We start from the raw sequence: 18,687 nt of genomic DNA, 5'->3' as shown, positions 1-18,687 counted from the left end.
CTTTATAAAAATACTGTTCTGATTCTGTACAAGTGATATGGTTCACTTGTAAAAATAGCATTGGGTGGACTGGTGAAAATAAGACATCATGCTCTCTGGCCTTCTAAGCAGCATTTAAAGTTACTGCTATTATTAAAATCCCTGTGTATTTGCACACAATAAAGGATAAAAATAGTAATGGAAATCGGCTGAAACCTAATGTTCTCTGATAAGAAAGTGGTGACGTACTAGCGTCTAAGCTGCTTGTCTCACATGGCAGGCCACATAAACCTGCATTTTTTATTACTGTACACACAGGCTACATAGACACAGGTGGAGTGGTCAGCCCTTTGCGAAGAGTGGTGCTGAATGGGCCGCTCACAAAAGAATGCTGACAAAGAATTCCCACTCAAAAAGACACATTTTCCTCTTGCTCTTCTCTGAAAAACTCCAGGTTCTTTCCTCTCCTCATGCTGGCCTCCTTCACGTGCTGGGGTGCTGTCTGCCCTGGCTCAGCAAGCAAATAGTTTTCTTAGCAGTTACTGCCTCTCACCTTGGTCCCGGCGTGGTGCTTGCACAGGAGGGAGCAGTTTACAGTTGCTTTCCCTCCTTTCCTGGGCACCATAGCCTTGTAGTCACCCTAGTTGAAAGCTTCATCTTCTTCAGACCTTAAGTATCCCTATATTGTTTACCAGATTCTGTACAGAAACACACTTCCTCTGAGGCAGCAAATTCAGCTGAACAACAATGTAAGGTTAGGGGAAAAATACGTTCTTACCTGTACAATTAATAGCAGCCATGACTATCAGAAGAGAGGGCATTGTAACAGTTGAATGGGTCTGTCACTCTTTCTGAGGCATGCTTCCTTTTCTGTATTTCTCTCAATTAAATCAGGTCATCCAAAATAGACAGCAGGGTTGTGTCACCATCCAAACCAGACAGCAGGATTGTGTCACTTTTAGGCACTGGCCCAGCACATTGCTTGGGCTACCCACACCTCAGGGCACTATTTGTTGCACAGATGCTCTTAGGTTTTATTTGTTTAATTAATCAATATCTGTTAGGCTTGAATTCTGAGAAAATCGTTCCTTTTTTTGTTTGTTTGCTTGGGTATTCTTAAATATCTGAGAGCTAAAGGCTGTGCCTGGGCTACAGCACACCTCTAAATCCTGGTCTCCTGTGTGCTAGGGAAACAATTGCTAATTCATCTCTGGCCAGCACATGAGGAGTTTTCCTTCTCCTGGAAATTAGAGCATGGGGAGGGCTGCAGTACAATGATGGTTCACCCAAGCTTGGATGGAGTGAGGCCATGGCTGTGTGTACACCTGGACAGGGAAACCAGAAGACCTGTTAGTTATGGGGTTTCTTACCCTGAGCAAACAGAATCTTAAAAGGACCCTTATACAAATCCTTAGATGACTTAATGTTTTGAAACTAATGTTGGGGTTTTTTTCTTTGTTTTCTGCATTGTTGGGTGATGGAGGGGCAGGTGGTGTTTAGCTATGGCAGTCGCTTTTTCAAGCATTATTCTGCAGTGAGGACTACAGATTTCCTCTTTCTTCAAAAATCATAAATGTCACTCTTCTTTAAAACAATATGAAATTTTATTTAAAAAAGAAGTCAGCTACTGTGAGAATTGCCTAAATTAGAAAAACTTGGCAATACTGCAGTGTCCCAATAACATCTCTATGTCTCTGTGTGAAAGCCCCACTTGGAGCTTTCCCATTTATCCAAGACACCCATTCATAAGCAATGTATGGGGTGCTCTGCATACAAAATGATGTACAAGACGTTACGGACTGGCTCAGAAGTTAAGCCTGAATCATACAGCAACAAACAGACCCCACTGATTTGAAGGCCAGAAGGTACCATCCCACCCAACTGTCTGCATAACCCAGACTACTCACTCATTGTAACTTTTTACTGAGACTCAAAACAGTAATGCAGAATCCAAGCGTAATCCTTTCTTCCAGAATTAGCCAAATTAGTCACAGCATCCACTGTGTTGACAAAGAAGTTTAAATAAAGAAACATAGCACCAGAAAAACACACAAAACACTGAGGCTGAGCAGCTGAACAAAGCTTTAATCCTTACTGATCACGTCTTGTTGCAAAGGAGGACTGATAAACTGTAATAACAATGACAGGCAAAAGTAACTGGCCTAAGAGAGTACAGGTTGTAGAGAACTCTTTGTGTGAAACAGAGCTTTTAAAATGTTCTAGTTTTTATACTCAACGTTTGCTCCTGGTGCTATTGCTTTGAATAGCAACAATAATACAATGAACCTGTAGGCATGAAAATCCAGAAAGATATTTCTTTCTTTTAAAAATATTGAAGAACTGGGAACTTAGAAAGTATAAAAAAAAATGACTACAAAAAGCCTGGAAGTGGTCAGCCAAGAGATGTCTTACATCTCTCACGTATGGCACAAGACCGTACAGGGTACTTAGATTTGCTGCATTTTTTCCGTATGGTGGAGGACACTAACACAAGGCCTTTTTCAGTTGTCAGCATTAGAGTAAAAAAGAAATGTGTACATTCTGCCCAGCCCCACTGCTCTGGCATGAATGTCACCATACGGAAGCATCAAGGAGAACAGAATTTCAAGCTGTGAGTCTAATGCCTAGCACATATTAAATGCAATCTCAGTGTTGACTGATGTAATGTCTTTTTGGCAAGACAGCAGCTTTGCAATGTAATATTTTTAGAACCTGAAGCTGAGTAGCACACAGACTATGAGGATTCTCAGAATAGGGCCTTCATATACAGATTTAGTAATATTAGTTCCTGTGCATCGTTCAATCTAGCTTAATTAGCACAGCAATTTGCTGGCTCATTTTAAGGACATACAATTCCATTTTAGATCAAAATAGATTGAAATAGCACACATATTGCTGTGGGAGTCCCAGAAGGCTAATCCATTCGGTAAAACTACATCAGCTCCCATAGTTTCGTGAAGAATTGTGCCAACAGTCATTAAAAATACACAAGCAAGATTGGCGAGTTTGAAGGAAGAGATCTCATGTGGTGATAACAGAATTGTTTATAAACTCTACTATGAGCACCATTAGAAGCATCAATCTATTTACTGTTATTTGGGATCCAGGTGCAGTACTTCTCCAGCAATTTTTTCTCTGTTGGTTTGTGAAGGAAGCATTGAAGAGAAATTAAGCCCTAAGTTTCCTCCCTATCCCCTCTGCCATACCCCCCCTCTGGTCTTCAGAGGTAGCTACGGCACAGACCACGCTGTTCAGGGTTTCTGCATAATCACTGCTTGGCTCCATGCGTAGATACGACAGTACCTATTTGGCTGCATCCACAGAAGCAACGATCTGCCTCTTGTAATATTCTCTTACCTTGGCTGTCTGCAAGCTGTTTCTGTGGTAGCTCTTTTTGAGAATTAGTAATCCTGACAGAGGACCCAGGGAAGACATTGTTTCTGAAATTCACACCACTATTTCTTGCCCCATCATTTTATTCTTTTTCATTCAAGCGCCTTGTAAGCATACTGAGTCATTCCAGCCAGACTTGGTCTCACAGTCTTTTAACAGTAAGAAATATCCTTAGGCAGAACCATTGTTTATTCTGCTCACTGCTCAGAAATGAGTGTAACAGCTTCACCCAGCAGATACACATGAAAATCCATACTTGCTTAACATATGCTTTCTTGCATAGTCACTAATATGACTTAATTTCCTTTTATTGCTTGAGGGTTTTTTTAGTGTGCTTTTTCCCATTATTCCTCTTGACACTCATACTCTTTACAAGTATCTACCATCCTACTAACATCATCTGTTTGCTTCGACTGCAGGAGATGGCATGAAAAGATGGTTTGCTATGCAAGGAAAAGAATTTTTGTACAATCACTGTGGTTTTTAGATTATCTAAACCTTTTCAATTTGGTGATAGGTGTTATCTCAGAAAAACTAGAGGTAATCTAGTTTCATTGATAAGCCAGTGACCATAAAACCACCCAACTTTCCAATTCCAAATCTGTAGTTTGGTTTCAGAGCATCCAAAGCTATTGCTTTTCTTAGAATCAGTCCTTGAGAGTTTTGAGTTGACCATTTTTGAAGGAGATGAAGCTTATGAGATCATGATCTCTGTCCGTCTGGCATTTTCTTACTCAACTAATAATTCTTACTATCAGTGGCCAGTTTCAAACCTGAGGGGCACAGGGCTCAAAGAAATAAAGTTCCTACAATTTTCATGAAAACTAAAGCCTGAGTTGACAGGTCAAAGTAAGAACTATCACTTCATACTCAATCTAATTGACTAATGCTGAAAGTCAACTGGCTACTGAAGAAACATTATTCTTATACCGGACAACTAATCAGCCTGCTGCTAATGGAGCAATTTGTTTTCACTGGCGTTAGGACAGATGAAGTCTTCAACAACAAAATGTTTGAGTTAAACATGAAAATGCTTTTGGGATAGTATAGTAATCAAAGCAGGCATCATTGATGAAGACATCAGTTAGGTTTTCTAAGAACTGATTTATCAACATGTGTGCTTTCCTAAGGAAATTGTCTGAATTGTTCCCTCATAGCCATGCCTTCTGGATCATAGTGTGGATCACGACCATCTTATTGAATCCACTTCTCATTGTCTACTACATCCAAGCAAGATTTAATCAGAGCAATTAAGAAAGAGCTTGGTTGCACTTAAGCCAGAGGAAGGACCCAGGTAAAGAGCAGATAACTGAGCGTAAAAACACATTCAAACTCTAGTATGTGAATAAGGTCTATTCAGTGAGCTGCAGCATATGTAAGAAGCCAAGCCATGAGCTCTTCTTAGAAAAACAAAACCAATACATCAAGAACTAGAAATCCCCTGTAACTTTCTGGTTATGCCAAATGGGCGTTGTTTCTCCAGGACCACAAAACCTCTTCATATCCATGCCACTCGGCTCGGACTTGTAGTTATGTGAATTAAATTTTGGCAGAGCGGGAAAATCCATGAGTCCTGCATTTGCAGACCAGATGCCTATTCTGTCTTTCACATCCTCCCACAGCTGTTCTCTGTTTCCTTCAGATCTACAGTTTCATATTTCTCTGTATTGTCTCCTAGAAGTGATGCTTATTTTCATTGTATCTCAATGGCTTTCTTCAGAAATCAGACAGATCCCCATGCACTTCCTTTCTCTCACTTTCTCTTTTTATTTCTTTCTTCTCCTCTTGTGCTAGGAAGAGGCAAACTATTACTAATCCCCAAGGATTCTGGTCTGTAGTGAACTCCATGCTACAGTTATACTTCTCTCAGCGGTTCCATAAAGCCATGGGGACAAACACTTGTCCTGGGACTTAATATGGATCTATTACAGTAGAAAAGGAAGACTTTCTCCCTCGTATCCTAAGATGCTCACAAGAGGTACAACACTGTTAAGGGAGACTGCAAGGCTCTCTTTTGCCCTTGGCAAAAAATGCTGCTTTTGATTGGAGACAGAGTAGCCTCTTCTAGTGCCATTAACAAGAAGTAACAAGAGAAAGGCTCAGCGAGCAGAAACTGCTTCTGGAGACAGAATTTGTGAATCATTATGCCCAAGAGAAAGCAAAGTTACAATCTTCCCAAACACTGTGAGGAGAAGAAGCTCAGGCACTACAGGAAAATATTTCTTTGAAAACCTGGATTTATGAACTTGAACGTCTATGCAAACCTGAGAGGGTTCATTGCCATAAGAACTGCTCATTGCCAGCTCCTCAGAAAACAAAATACAGGTTTTATTTTGCAAACAGAACTCTAACTAAAATTCTGCAATTTTTGTACACCCGTTTATATGTGACACTCAAAATATCAGAAAGAGATCAGGGAATTTGCTTACTGAATCACTAAGTCCATCCTCTGGCAGCTCACAGACCTACACTGTTGTGATGTCTTATAGTACAGCAAGTCCAAGCCGGAAAAGCAAAAAATGCCCTCCTAGCCTGATGGGTTTCTTTACAACATTTCATTGTCTCCAACTCAGTTTTAGCCTGAAGAAATGAAAAGTCAAAAAGGCAAAATTATTCTGAAAAATTAATGCTTGCCTTCCCATCCAAGAACAAATACAATGAAGAAAAATAAACAGTACTTGTGGGTTGAGACCCTTATCCAAAGCCCAGTGAAATCCTTGGGAATCTCTCCAGCGACCACAGGCTTTCAATCAGGTCTTATGAGTGATGTTTTAAAATTAATTCTAAATTAAGAGCCAAATATCACTGGTATTTAATTTGTTGCCAGAAGCCACACAATAGACCTTTGAAACAAAACTCCTAAAATGCATAGAAATTCAGATGAAATGACTCACCAATGCTGAACAAATAAGGCGCAACCTCGCCTCCTTCTGCTCTTCAGTTCCCTTTAAGACACTATTTTCTCTTTGTTTGGTAATATTGCAAAATATTTCCACTTTAATTGTAGATTATGGTTGGCAGATGACAGAATTCTGATAACTGGTGACTGGTCAGACAGTGCTTTCTCTGTCTGGGGACACTTCCATCAAAATCTGAGTATTTATTTGAAACAGGTCTGTAACCCTTTCTTTAATAAAGCTGAGACTGTCTGAAAGCTCTTTCTTACTAACAAGGGAATCAGCAGCAGATGGAATAGGAAGGCAGGCAGAAGCTAATCCCTGGCATTTATTTTGAATAAAAATAACATATGATGTGTCAGGTACCAGCAATTTGCACAGTGAGAGCAAAGAGAGTTCCTGCCCCAAAGGTGTAAGAATCTGAAAGACAGACTCAAACATGTTGGTCTCTAAGCAGTGGAGCTTAGGAAGGTAAGATTTCCTACAGGGTTTTGTCTCATGTCTGAATTTCATAACATCTATTGTTGTAGGAGCATCACACTATGCTTTAACTCACTTTGGGAGAGTTTTAGGAGCAGTATCCTTTCTGGGGGATGCTAGTAGGGCCTAGCTGCTTATGCTCACAAAATGTGTAGGAACTTAACAGGACCAGAACTTTTACTTCTCTAACAAGGATGATTAAATCTCATTAGTGGATTTAAGAATATTAGGCAAAATCCACATCTAAAATGGGATTTCATAAACTATGTGCCCTCAGAAAACAGAAAGAAGTGCAGAGACAGGCCTGAAACAAAATCTTGGATCTCAGCATCATGATCTAAACTGTCACTTCTGACACACGCCCCTTTGCTCCACAGAACAAATCCCAGATCCAAACTCACTCCACTTTGAGAAACTTTAAACCAGACTTTGAGATTTAATTCACATATTACTGAAATGAAACATGTTTCTAAAATGAAATGGTTTTCTTTAAACAAAGCAACCAAAATTTTCATTTGAGTTCTACAAGGCAGTATCAAGATGATGCATCATTGACATCACTCCTTTTAACACCTCTTTAAATATCCTGGTCAAGCTCCACTTCCCACGGTGAGTCAACAGAACTGACTCAAGAAAATTATACAGGATTTTATCTGGCCAACACAAAACCAATAAAAAAAACCTCTGCATCACTGTGGTTAGTCATGATTGATCCTGCCACATTATTACAAACAAAGCATTTGTTTGCTTTCCTTTTGCCTGGGGGAATCTGGGATGGGTGAATGCCACAGAACTTAATGGAAACTTTTAATGCAGAAAGGCCACAGGATCAGATTATGTTTCTTGGGTGAACTGGTTTGCTTTTTTATTAGATCCATTTGTTTTCTGATGCTGGGTTAGAAGAGCAAGTCTATGGAGTTAAAGTAGTGTTTAGTTCTGTCTGAACTGTTCTGAGAAAAGAAAAAAAAGTTGACACCAGCAGACAAAGATAAAAAAGTTCTACCTAAGCAGCGACTGCTTTCTCTGTTCACATCCACAAAGTCATTCTTCAGCCAGTTATGCAATCACACAGCTACTTCATTTTTGATCTTCGGTTACAGCCACGTTTCTTAAAAGCTGCCCAGAAAACCTGGCTGGGACTAAGGTAAAGAAAGGGAGATTGACTGATGAAGTGAGCAAAGGAGGTCAGTTCAAGCAGAAAGCCTAAACTCCAAGTAGCATGGAGAAAAGGAGGAAGAAAGTGGCATAAAAAAAAAAAAAAGGTGATTGGGTGTTCTTCAGTGTTGCCAGAGAGAAGGAATTTGTTCCTCGATGGATAAGAGGTCAGTTCACTTTCACAGCAGATGGGGAAAAAGTGGGAGAAGGATCAGAGCTAGGACAGAGAGGGACAAGGGGAGAGCTGAGCACTTTTCCCATTGCTAGCAAGGAGGGCAGGGGGGTGAGACACAGGAGCAGTGACTCCTGCTGTTGGGAAGGTATACACTCCCCAGCAAATGCCACCATCCCCAGCAAAACCAACTCTCCCTCAGCAGCAGTGGAGCAGACAGATGAGCTTTCTATAGCACCAGTATAGGTATATAGGTATAGTATATATGTGTAGTATATAAATTAAGTATAGTATGTAAGTTCGGTGGTTTTGCCAGCTCCTTATTTTGCCCATTTTGGGAACCAGCTCTTGAACACAGAGGAGCTGTGAGGAAACAGCTGTCATGTGGCCTGATCTGGCACAAAAAAAGTGTCCCTCTTCACTTCTGACAGTCCCTTGGGAGCCCAGAGTATTTAGGATTTTAGTGCCCAGAGATGAGAGAATTATCAAAATTCACAGCAGGCTTCAGTCACCTGGACTGGGACTTGATCTGAAATGGGAAAGCTGCAAGTGATCACTGAGAAAAACAGTGTGAGGACAAGTGCTAAGTAGGGATGAAACTGTGGACATGAATAAATATTTTGGTGAAAAGTTATTTTAGATGTGTCTTGAAGAGCTGGCATCAGGGGAAGAAAACTTCCTAGCTACAGGGTCAACCAATATGCATGAAGATCTAAGGAAAGGACTGCGGATCAAATGTCTCTTTTCTTCCAAACCTTCACCTTTCAGTTTCAAATTTGGGAATAAAAGCTCGGATGCCACTTTTAAAAACGAATCACAGAGGATGGCAGATCTCAGCAAACCTCCACCTCCAATAACCAATGCAATTAATAAATATGCTCTTTGTTGCCACCAAACTGTTAAGACAATAATAGATTATGCAGCTCTTTAAGTATTGTGTGTATCAACGTTACTTTACTTCCAAGATCTCCTGTTATTTAAAGGAGAAACTAATTTTGCTTACTGCCCCTGAGTGCTTCTCATAGTTCGATTTAGAACTGGTGCTGGAGTCTTGTTTCTGAAATTTTTTCTCCCTAGAAAATACCAATTCCCACATCAAGTCATAAAATGTTATTGCACAGTGAAGAAATGGCTCCAAAAAAAAGGGGGGGGGAGACAACCAAAAAGAAATTAAGAAATGCCATACCAACATTTTTTTAATCATAGTTAAAAGCCAGACTGAGAAACATATGAGAACAAGAATCTGCAGCTCTATATCCTGTAAGAGCAAGAGTAATAACAAAACCACAATAGCAACTGACCTGCAATAACCAAATTAAGAGATTCTACTCACAGCCAGAGCTGCCAACCTCTCTTTTATGAAAAGGGAGGATAAACACTGTACTGCTTCTGTGAAGTGATCCATAAAAAATTACCACAGTTTTATAAATGGGGAAATAAATACAAGTCAAACATTAAAAAAGAAAACAAAACAACAAAAAAAGAAAACCCCACACCAAACCCCAAACCTTCATTATCAATATATACTGTTCCCTGCTCCCCTTGCCAAAAACATGACACCCCAAGAGGGGTCACCTTTGTGTTGTTACAGGCAAGCAGCTAGGTCTTGTGATTAACAAATGGACTCTGAGAAGGTTAGAATAGCTAGCACAATTTAATATCCACCTGAAGAGAACAATAAAGATTACATGTGCCCTTGTTGCAATCTGACAGTCTGGGAAGTGATTATAGAAAGTTGTCAGAGTGGGGAGAGTGGGGGGAGAAGGAGAGAACAGAGCTTGGGCTGCTGAGGTAGAGATCTCATGCTGGAAACACAGAGAGCAGAAAAGACAATGACCCAAAAAATTATGCACCTAATAATCTGAGCCTAAAATCTGTGAAAAGCAGAGAAAATTTAAGCAACTATCCTTCCAATTGTCTGTGCACTCCCAAATTCCCAGAACCTGATCAAATCATGCCAAACACATTCAAGGTGCAGATCTGTTTCATTTGCTATGGTATGGGCTGCACGTGGAAACCTATAACCTGCCCCCTGGAAGCTTCACCCTCAGAAGGGCAGGGTTAGACCTGATCCCTTCCAGAAGACACAAAATGCAGGTGGTGAGTAAAGCAGGGGGAGCCAGCTCCCCGCTCCTCATCCATCAGGATAATCCCCAAGGAGCTGCTTGCACCTTGTAAACTGCTCAGTGCTGCCCCTTTAAACAGGGCAGATTTGTTTTCACGTAAATTCAACAGAGCTTATGAAAATCAAGTCGCTGTTCCTGCTAAGGAGGGGAGCAAATAAGGGAATTCAGCAACTCCAGAAGTTCAGCTTGAAGCTGCTCCTACAGAGCTTGTAATTCTCTAACAGGTATTAATCAGACTGGGAACGGAACTGCAGGGTGTCATCTTCTGACAGCCCTGGCCCACAGCACCTACTTCTGAAGTAGTCAAAAACTTCTCTGTGTAGTCTTTCCTGTCATTCTGGATTAGATCCCCATGTTAAAAGTAAAAAAAAAAAGGGAGCAGAATTTGTTCAGGCTGGAAACTTCCCAATCTGGCAATAATTTTGGAATTTGATTTTATTTTCTACATCTTATTGATGGAATTCTCTGCATGGCACTTTTAATACTGATCTCTGGGGTGAGACAAACATTTTGCCTTGGTCATTCTACCTATTTGGAAAGTTCAGAGCACAATGAATACTGAATACAGCTGCACTTCTGAAACATACCTTGGATAACCTTATCTAAATAACTTCGTTTGAAAAGTGAATAGACTTTTGTGAGAGGAACTTTCTTAGATAAACTAGAGGGATATTTTTTAACTCAGCGGCTATTTGAAAGGGAAAATTTGAACTTTTTATTTTCTTGTGGAGAACTGCCATATGATTCCAAAACTAACACGTACAAGCCAGTAGTTAAGCCAAAAAGTCACCAAAGAATGAGATAGCAAACATTTAAAAGCCCTATGCATGTGAAAGGAATCTAGTAAGAGAAACTTAGTTTATTCAAGTATATAATCCTGATCTTTATGTTTGGTGTTTGCTTGCTTGGAAATGTTCAGGCTTATAGACTCGGGACACAATAATAAAATCACAAACAGTATTTTCTTATGGCTGAGAAAAGGGTTTTTACAGAACCCCCACCAACAGTTTGAACTGTGTTAACATGAACTATATGAATATGGGTAACACCACATTTGGACTATTATATGCTAACTTTGTTCCGGCGCACTCAACTGGCTTTTGGAAAGTTCTGCCCTGCTCATTAAGGGTAACGTTTGCTTTCTGCCCTAGGGGCAACTCCTTAAGCTTGCAACTGCCAGGAATATGCTGTGCTTACTGTGAGATACAGAAAGGAGTGAAACCACTCTTACAAGCAACTTCCTAACAGCAGTGAGATGCCCTCGCACACAAGAAAACTCACAAAAGCTCAGATTTCTCAAACAGAAAATAAAACCTGCTTCTTTGTTCTAGTGAAAACAAGGACATTTTTCCAGTTTCGACAGCCACGTCACTTTGCACCGACACAGCACCCTTGCAGGGATCATCTCCTTGATTTCCAAATGACAGCTCCTGCCTCTGCTCACTTTGAAGTGACTCTCACCATCACAGCGCTACTAAGGCGAAACGCTCTCCCAGCGGAGAGAAGCGCAGCATTATTTGTTCGCTACCGGAGTTAAGGACTGCTCGCTCAGGGCTCGACTCCAAGTCTCCAGGAGAAAGTGGGAATCTTTCCAGGGACTTCCACGCACTTTTGGTCAGGCCCTGGCCTGTTCACGCACCGCTTTCCACCGCGCAGCTGACAAGAACCTGGCAGTCCAACTCTTCGAGTCCCTTCCCACCGGACTTCTCTGAAATACCTCACCCCCACTCTTCCTTCCTCCCCTCCTTCACACGGAGCCACGGCCGCGGCACATCTGAATCATGGGCCCGTGCTCCCATGGGTGCAGGCCCGTGTCCCGGCCCTGGGACAAGACGTGCCTGCAGCTCGCCGGTCAATACGCAGCTTTCCGAGCAGTGTCGGGCGGGGTCCGAGCGCAGGCGGCAGGCAGCCTCCCGCCGCGGACACTGTCGGCGCTAGTCCGGGGTACGAGGGGCTGCTGGGGGTGCCGTTCGAGGGTACGGGGTGCGCCTCACGCCGCGGGGTGCCGGGATACGAGGGCTCCCTTCCCGAGGTGATACGGGGCCGGCGGTGGGGAAGCAGGTGCCCTCCTCCTGCCCACCCCGCCGCGCCCCTCCCGTCTCCCGCGCCGGCCACCGCGTCCCGGGTGACCGTTAGTCGGTCCCGGCCCTCCCGCTGCCCGCCCCGTACCTGAGAAGTCGGCGAGCGCCGCCACCTCGGCGCTGCACACGAGGATCACACAGGAGAGGAGGGGGAGGAGCCTCCCGGGCTCTACCTGTCTCCGTCGTGGGTGCTGCCCCGCATCCCCGTCCCTCATGGTGCGGCTGAGGGCAGCTCGGGGCGGGGGGGGCAGGCCCGCCGCCTCACATGATGGAGCCGGTCCCGGCTGGCGGGACCGCCACCGCCGGCCCGCAGGGCGCCCTCCGCCGAGGGGCAGCACCGGCGGCGGGGCGCGGGAGGAGGAGGAGGGCGGAGCGGCCTTGCCCGAGGCCGCGGCTGGAGGGGGTCCCGGCCGGCGTGGGTCCGCGGGAGGCGCGTCGCCGCCGCAGGGGAGCCCGCGAGGGCGGTGGGGAAGGGGAAGGGAAGAGGCTTCTCGGCGGCGCCGTGCCTGGCACTGCCCTCAGCGCACATCGTGCGGGCCGGGCTGAGTCAGACCCGGCTGCACCTCGCCCGCCCTCCCCCGGCTCTCTCCACCCCTCTCCGGGCAGTTCGAGGTCCCGGCACCTCCCTCTTGGCGAAGGGGCACGATCTCGTCTTCACATGCCGTGAGAAGGGCTTTATTTTTAACTTATTTCCCCCACCCTTATTCCTACTTGGCAATGGTTGAAGGACTGTCACCGACTTGTGACAGCATTTCCCTGCTTGCATTTTTTCCAAGCCAGGTGTAAGGTTCTCCCCATCGCTCCCCGTCCCCGCAGCGCAACTCCTTCGCTGCTTTCCCTTCTTCAGCCCTCCGTGTCGCGTTTGCCGGACCCTGCCAGCTGTGCCGCTCCAGCCCCGCTCCTGTCCTTAGGCACTGGCTCACAGGTCTTCGGGAGAAACCCAGCTGACAGCCATGCCTGGCAGGAGCTCTGGATGAGGGATTTCGGTGGGCAACAGCTGTGGTAAGAAATGGCACTGTCTCTTCCACGTTGCAAAAGAAACTTTCCCTTTCTGTGCTTCCTCTCCTCATGTTGTTCCCTGACAACGTCTTTTCGCAGCCCTTAGCTTTAAGACTCATGGAGTTCATCATAGCTGAGTTTAAAGTGTGTAGGCTTGCTTAAAGCTTTGATTGCAAAGTGACAGAACATGGTGAAGTTACTTCACAGGAGTTCAGGTTGTTCCCTGAAATCTTTCGTAAGACTGAAAAGTAAACCACTGAGAAGTTCAAACAGATTGTCATTGCAACCTGCTTTACAGCCACCTTCAAATGCAGTTTGGAGCTCCTTTTAAGGTACTGGAGGAACTAAAGAGAATAAATCAGGACACTCATTTCCTAGTGCCTTTAAGAGCTGCCATCAGGACAGAGCGTAGAAGCAACACTGGAAATGGGGCATGAAAACGTCTTCTGCCCCAGTGTTGTGCTTGGGTATAAAGAGGGTAGGCAAGAACATCTAGCTGTTTACACCCTGGCATGCATGTTCACACTGATCCTCCTCCTGAAAAAAAAAAAAAAAACAGAAGTAGGTGAGAGATGATGGAACCAAACTAATTCTGTTAAATCTCTTCCTGCTCCAACTGAAGCTGGATCACATCCACATTTGAATTTCCAAACTTTGGCACCTCTTTCTGGAGGTTACACTGAACTTTGGCCAGCTTGAATTTCATGTTTGAGTCTGAATCCACTTTTCTTTCCTCTCCCTCCTCACACACAGAACAACAACTGGATAACACAAACGTTATAGTCATGCTTCCTCAGTCTTGGGCAGATAAAAGTAAACCAGCTTTCACATGAACCTGCTTGAGGTCAGGGACATTCCATTAAGTTTTCCTGAACTCAGATAAATGGGATCAAAGATGCCGAAATAACACAATAAAATGGATTAGCTCAAGCAAGCATCTACGACTGCAAACACGGATGAGTAGAGCAAACAGTAACTTTGCCAGGTGTATGAAGCTTTTCCTTCTGGCTGCTGACAAGGACAGTGTTTGCAGTTTGAACTGAATCGGTTACACCATGCCTTCTGGCTGTAGCACTGGAAGGAGACTTGTAGGAGTCTTCTGCCTACTTCTCCAATTTTTTCCCTTGATCTTGGCATACCTGGTCATTTAATCTGACACTTGCTGTCATAGGTCAGTTCCACTGAAGGTAGAAATGAATGCCAGGGGAATGTTACAAGTAGCACAGATTTTTTACCCCTCCATAAAAGAAAGCATTTGGGGGACATGCATGTATCTTCTAGAAAGGTGTTTTGATGAGTACAGTGAACTCACTTGTCTACGCTAATTTCATACCTGCCATGTTCATAACTACGTATCTACGATGTCAGAGGGGCTTTGAACAACGTGATCTAGTGGAGGGTGTCTCTGCCTATGGCAGGGTACCTGGAACTATATGACCTTCAGGGTTCCTTCCAACCCAAGCCATTCTGTGATTCTATACCATAACTTCAAGTGAGTGCAGTCAGATGTATGACTTCAGGATGCCAGACCCTCATTCCCTATACAGTCAATGGAGAAATATCTCATATCCAGGCTACCTGCTATAGCTCTAACAGGATGTGTTCCACCTCCTCCTCTCTGTACTGCTCATTAATCCCTGGAAGATAGATGTCAATGATGGCGACTCAGTCTATATGTGACTATGAGTAGATAGTGGATCTGTGACAAGCACACATTCAACGCAAAAGAATGTATAAGATGTCAAAACCACTGAGAAATATCCTGTTCTCATGCTTGAAAGACTTTGAATCAGAAAATTCTGCAGGGCTGTTTGCCTACTGAGAACTTGTGAATCTTTTCTTTCCAATGAGATAACGTTGCTTTTTCTAGCCCTGTGGTGCGGCAAGAAAAAGACCATCCAGTGGTGCAGGAATGAGCCTGGAATGCTTTTGGCACTGTGCATGTATAACCCAAAGGCAAAGGCAGTTTTCAAGTAGAATGACTGAACTGGGAGAGGTTGAAAATGTTGTAGAGAGAGAGGTGAAGCAGTGAGGCTTGAGTAACAACATGAGAGGCAGCTGAGTGCTCCTATGTGTAGGTAGCCTTCTAGGGAAACCTTCCTATGGAGGAGAACAACTTACGAATGCTGCAGCCAACAGATACTGAAGACATGCTTTTGTTAAAATGGCATTGACCGTTTTTTCTCTTTTTCTCTCTTTTTTTCTTTTTTTCCTTTTTTTCCAGTGGGGATTACTTTGCTATTCAACATTAACCTAAACTCTGTAACAATTCTGGCAATCCCTGTTATTCCTTGCTATTGATAGTGCTTAAATAGTAAACTTAGAGACAGTGGTGTAAAATACAAGGTAGGAAGGGAGACAGTACTATTTATCCTGATACGCAGAATGTGTTTCTTTGCCATAGCCTTGAAAGCAGCTTCTATAAGCTGGCAATGTTCAGTAGCTGGAAGACAATATAACTAATCCAGACATGTTCAGCATGTAGAATTACAGAATACCTCAGTCTTGGTCTTTCCTTATAAGCAACACAAGGAATGAGATTAATTTTTTTTTCCCCAAAGAAAGAATGAAAGCCTATAAATTAGAATCCAGGTAGATACCATGCCTCTTTAGAACTTGGGGAGAAAAATATTTATTCTCTCTTGAATCTGCAGAGAAAAATCATTTCACAGTGTCAAAAATGCAGGAACTGCGTTGTTGCATGGAAGCTTTGCAAGAGCAAAGACGTAATCTGAGTTCTTAATTTCCTTTTTCTCTGCATTATTCATTTTTCTCTGAACTTCAGCCAAACTGCAATTTGAAACTCATATCATGGCTTACTGTATGGGAATTCAAATGAAATTAATGCTATCAGTTAGTAAATAAACGAGCTGTGTGAAATAAAACAGTTGAGTTAGATAGCCTAAAATTTTCAGTTTTAGTAAAAAAAACCCACAAGATCTATAGCAGAGTAACAAAAATTATCAGAAATATATAACTTGGAAATACTTATTCACACATATATATATACACACACACACATCACCCCATTATACCTGCTACTGCTGTTCTCCTCTTTTCACCCCAATAAATGTACTGGAAGTTGATATATGTCATTTTTGTTCTCTTCTCCCAGAATAAAGTTTGCAAGAAGTTCACTAATGTTCTCTTTGGCTTTGGGGAATAAAAAAAGGATAAAATCTAAGTACAAACCACCAGGCTTTTCCCACATTTTAAAATGCTTTATATTCCTGCATTCTGACATAGATGAAATCCACAAGACAGTTCAAACAAGTGAGCTGCTATCCTCTCTCTGTTTCTATGGAAATGAGTGTCAGACCAGTTCAAACAAAGCACACGCTTTACAGCAATCACTATATGGTGATTATTTAAAATAACAGCACGTTTTTTCCAAACTCAACCTCTATTTCTATGGATACAAGAATGAAGATAGTGGTAAAGAAGCCTCTCTTGTGTTTTTTCAACTCTAAGTGTGTTTTGGATGTTTTGAGTTCTCACGGGGCACTACAGATTTTAAGTTCTAACAAGATCTTCAAGTGCACAGTAATTTGAACTTGAGAGGACAAATTCTGCAAGCTGTAGTTAGGAAACATTCTCATGCATGTAAGTAGAAGGCTGAATGAATACAGAGTACAGTACTTCACCCAGAAGTAGGGCTAACATTTGCTATTTTGTGCCTTTTTTGACTCACTTCAGAGAGAATGTTAGCTATCAATTTATGTGTTCATATGCTGTTTCCTGCATAGTCAGTTCTAACGTCATAGAGACCCTGACCACAAAAAAAGAAGTAAAATGTAACTAACATATGAAATTTGTAAAAACAATCTCCTCACATTTCTTTCCCTCTGAATGAAATCTCATTCCAGCTTCCTCACCACACACAGCAGAAAGGTCAGCACTACGCATCCTCCTGAATGCTGCCTGTCTTACTGGCACCTCTTCTGTATACGGATTATTTATTCTAGCAGTACACCTGAGCACTTGTATAGACATGAAGTGAGAGGCATGTCCCATTTTACAGAGATTACTGCTGGAAACAAGAGAAAAAAATGTAGAGGAAGAACAAATGCACCAAGAAAAAGGTTCTGGCTTTGTTATTTGTGCCCTCTTAAAACACATAAAGTCATCCCTGCTCACTTCCTGACATGAATCTTCAAAGATAGACTGGAAAAGATGATGTGTCTTGCCTCTCAGTTTAGGAAGGACATTAGGACAGAGCTGCTGGGTGGACCACAGTCTTGGAATTCAGCCTGTTTACTTGTGAAAGTGCCTTATTATGGGTTTATGAGCATGCCTTTTGGCTCATTGTTGTCACTTTCTCTTTTAATATGTATTTAAGCTAAGATTTTCCAAAATGACTAATGATTTTGTGTACTGGAAATTGAAGAGAGCTTTTTAAAGCCACAGAATCGATGTCAAAGCACTCAGAAAGTGGTGGCTTTTCCAAAAGCCTTGGAAAATCAGGTCTCAAGGTCTCTGAAGTTAGGTATGCAATGCCATGCAAAACTGGAAGTGTTTCAGGTAAGAGTAGCCTGTATCAGTATCTAGTCAGTGACAGTTAATAGTTTTGAAATCCAGACCTCACACTAATTCAAACTGAGGACTCTGAAATTCAAAGCAAATTACAAAATTTGAAAATAATATTGCATTGTTTCTAAGTGCTTGCTCTTCCTCTCAGAACTGTAAGGGTTACATGGCAAATTCTGAAGAGATGCTCAATGACTATGTTAAACTAACTCAGGCTTGATAATGGTTGAAGATTATTCTATGTATACAAGGTGGGAAGGATTTCAGTACACACGGAAGATACCCTTTTTCCACCTCTGGATGTAACTATCCATAGTGCCAAAGGTCCTGTTCTGTACATTGAACTAAAGGGTTTATTCAGTTTATCACAAGTAGATACCCATAGCTACTTTCAGCTTATACCTCCTCTAGCTCTTCCCAGCCTGATCACTACTTTCCTGCTCTTCTGTCCTCTTCCCTTTTACAATCTTTCCATCCATCTTCAGCATCTGGGCAAGCAGCCTGATTCCCGACTCATGCTGTGCTCTGGCTCAAAACCCTTGTGCTAATGCATGTTCATACTGCTGATGCTGCAGGCAAGTTAGGTCCTTTGATATTGATAGGGCTCTAGTGTAATGGTAGGGAAGATAAACTATCAGTAGCCAGGTTTTAAAATGTACTCCTTTAGCTACTCAGAGAAGGGCTTCTCCAGCTGAAATAATTAAGGGACTGGAAGGGGACGACAAAGAAGGATGGTTTTGTTTTTCAGCATCAAGAGCAAAAAAAGTTGTGGTTTTACTAAATTGCTGTAACTGTTTATGCCAAACCAGCACTGGCATTGCAGGGCAGTTTCATCAGGGTTATTGCCTCAGCACAGCCTCCCCTACTCTCAGCTCCCG

At 42.7% G+C, this 18,687-nt stretch overlaps 1 protein-coding gene across 4 annotated transcripts in view; it reads right to left on the bottom strand.

Moving 5' to 3' along the window:
• EVA1C (eva-1 homolog C) overlaps positions 1-12,504 on the bottom strand; it is a 39,937-nt gene extending 27,433 nt beyond the window's left edge. For 3 of the 4 annotated variants that reach the window (XM_062622197.1, XM_062622198.1, XM_062622199.1), the window contains exon 1: positions 12,372-12,504. In XM_062622197.1, the coding sequence (XP_062478181.1) occupies positions 12,372-12,498 (127 nt within the window). In that variant the 5' untranslated portion in view covers positions 12,499-12,504. The remainder of the gene's footprint in view (positions 1-12,371) is intronic. The other variant, XM_062622200.1, reaches the window with a different exon arrangement.
• Between the last annotated feature and the right edge of the window lie 6,183 nt (positions 12,505-18,687).

This window comes from Pezoporus occidentalis, unplaced genomic scaffold (genome assembly GCF_034315485.1).
Source record: "Pezoporus occidentalis ecotype Australia unplaced genomic scaffold, CSIRO_AGI_Poc_V1 ctg24, whole genome shotgun sequence".
NCBI lineage: Eukaryota > Metazoa > Chordata > Aves > Psittaciformes > Psittacidae > Pezoporus > Pezoporus occidentalis.
The sequence above is the reverse complement of the archived record's forward strand: the minus strand, read 5'-3'. Positions and strand labels throughout refer to the sequence as shown.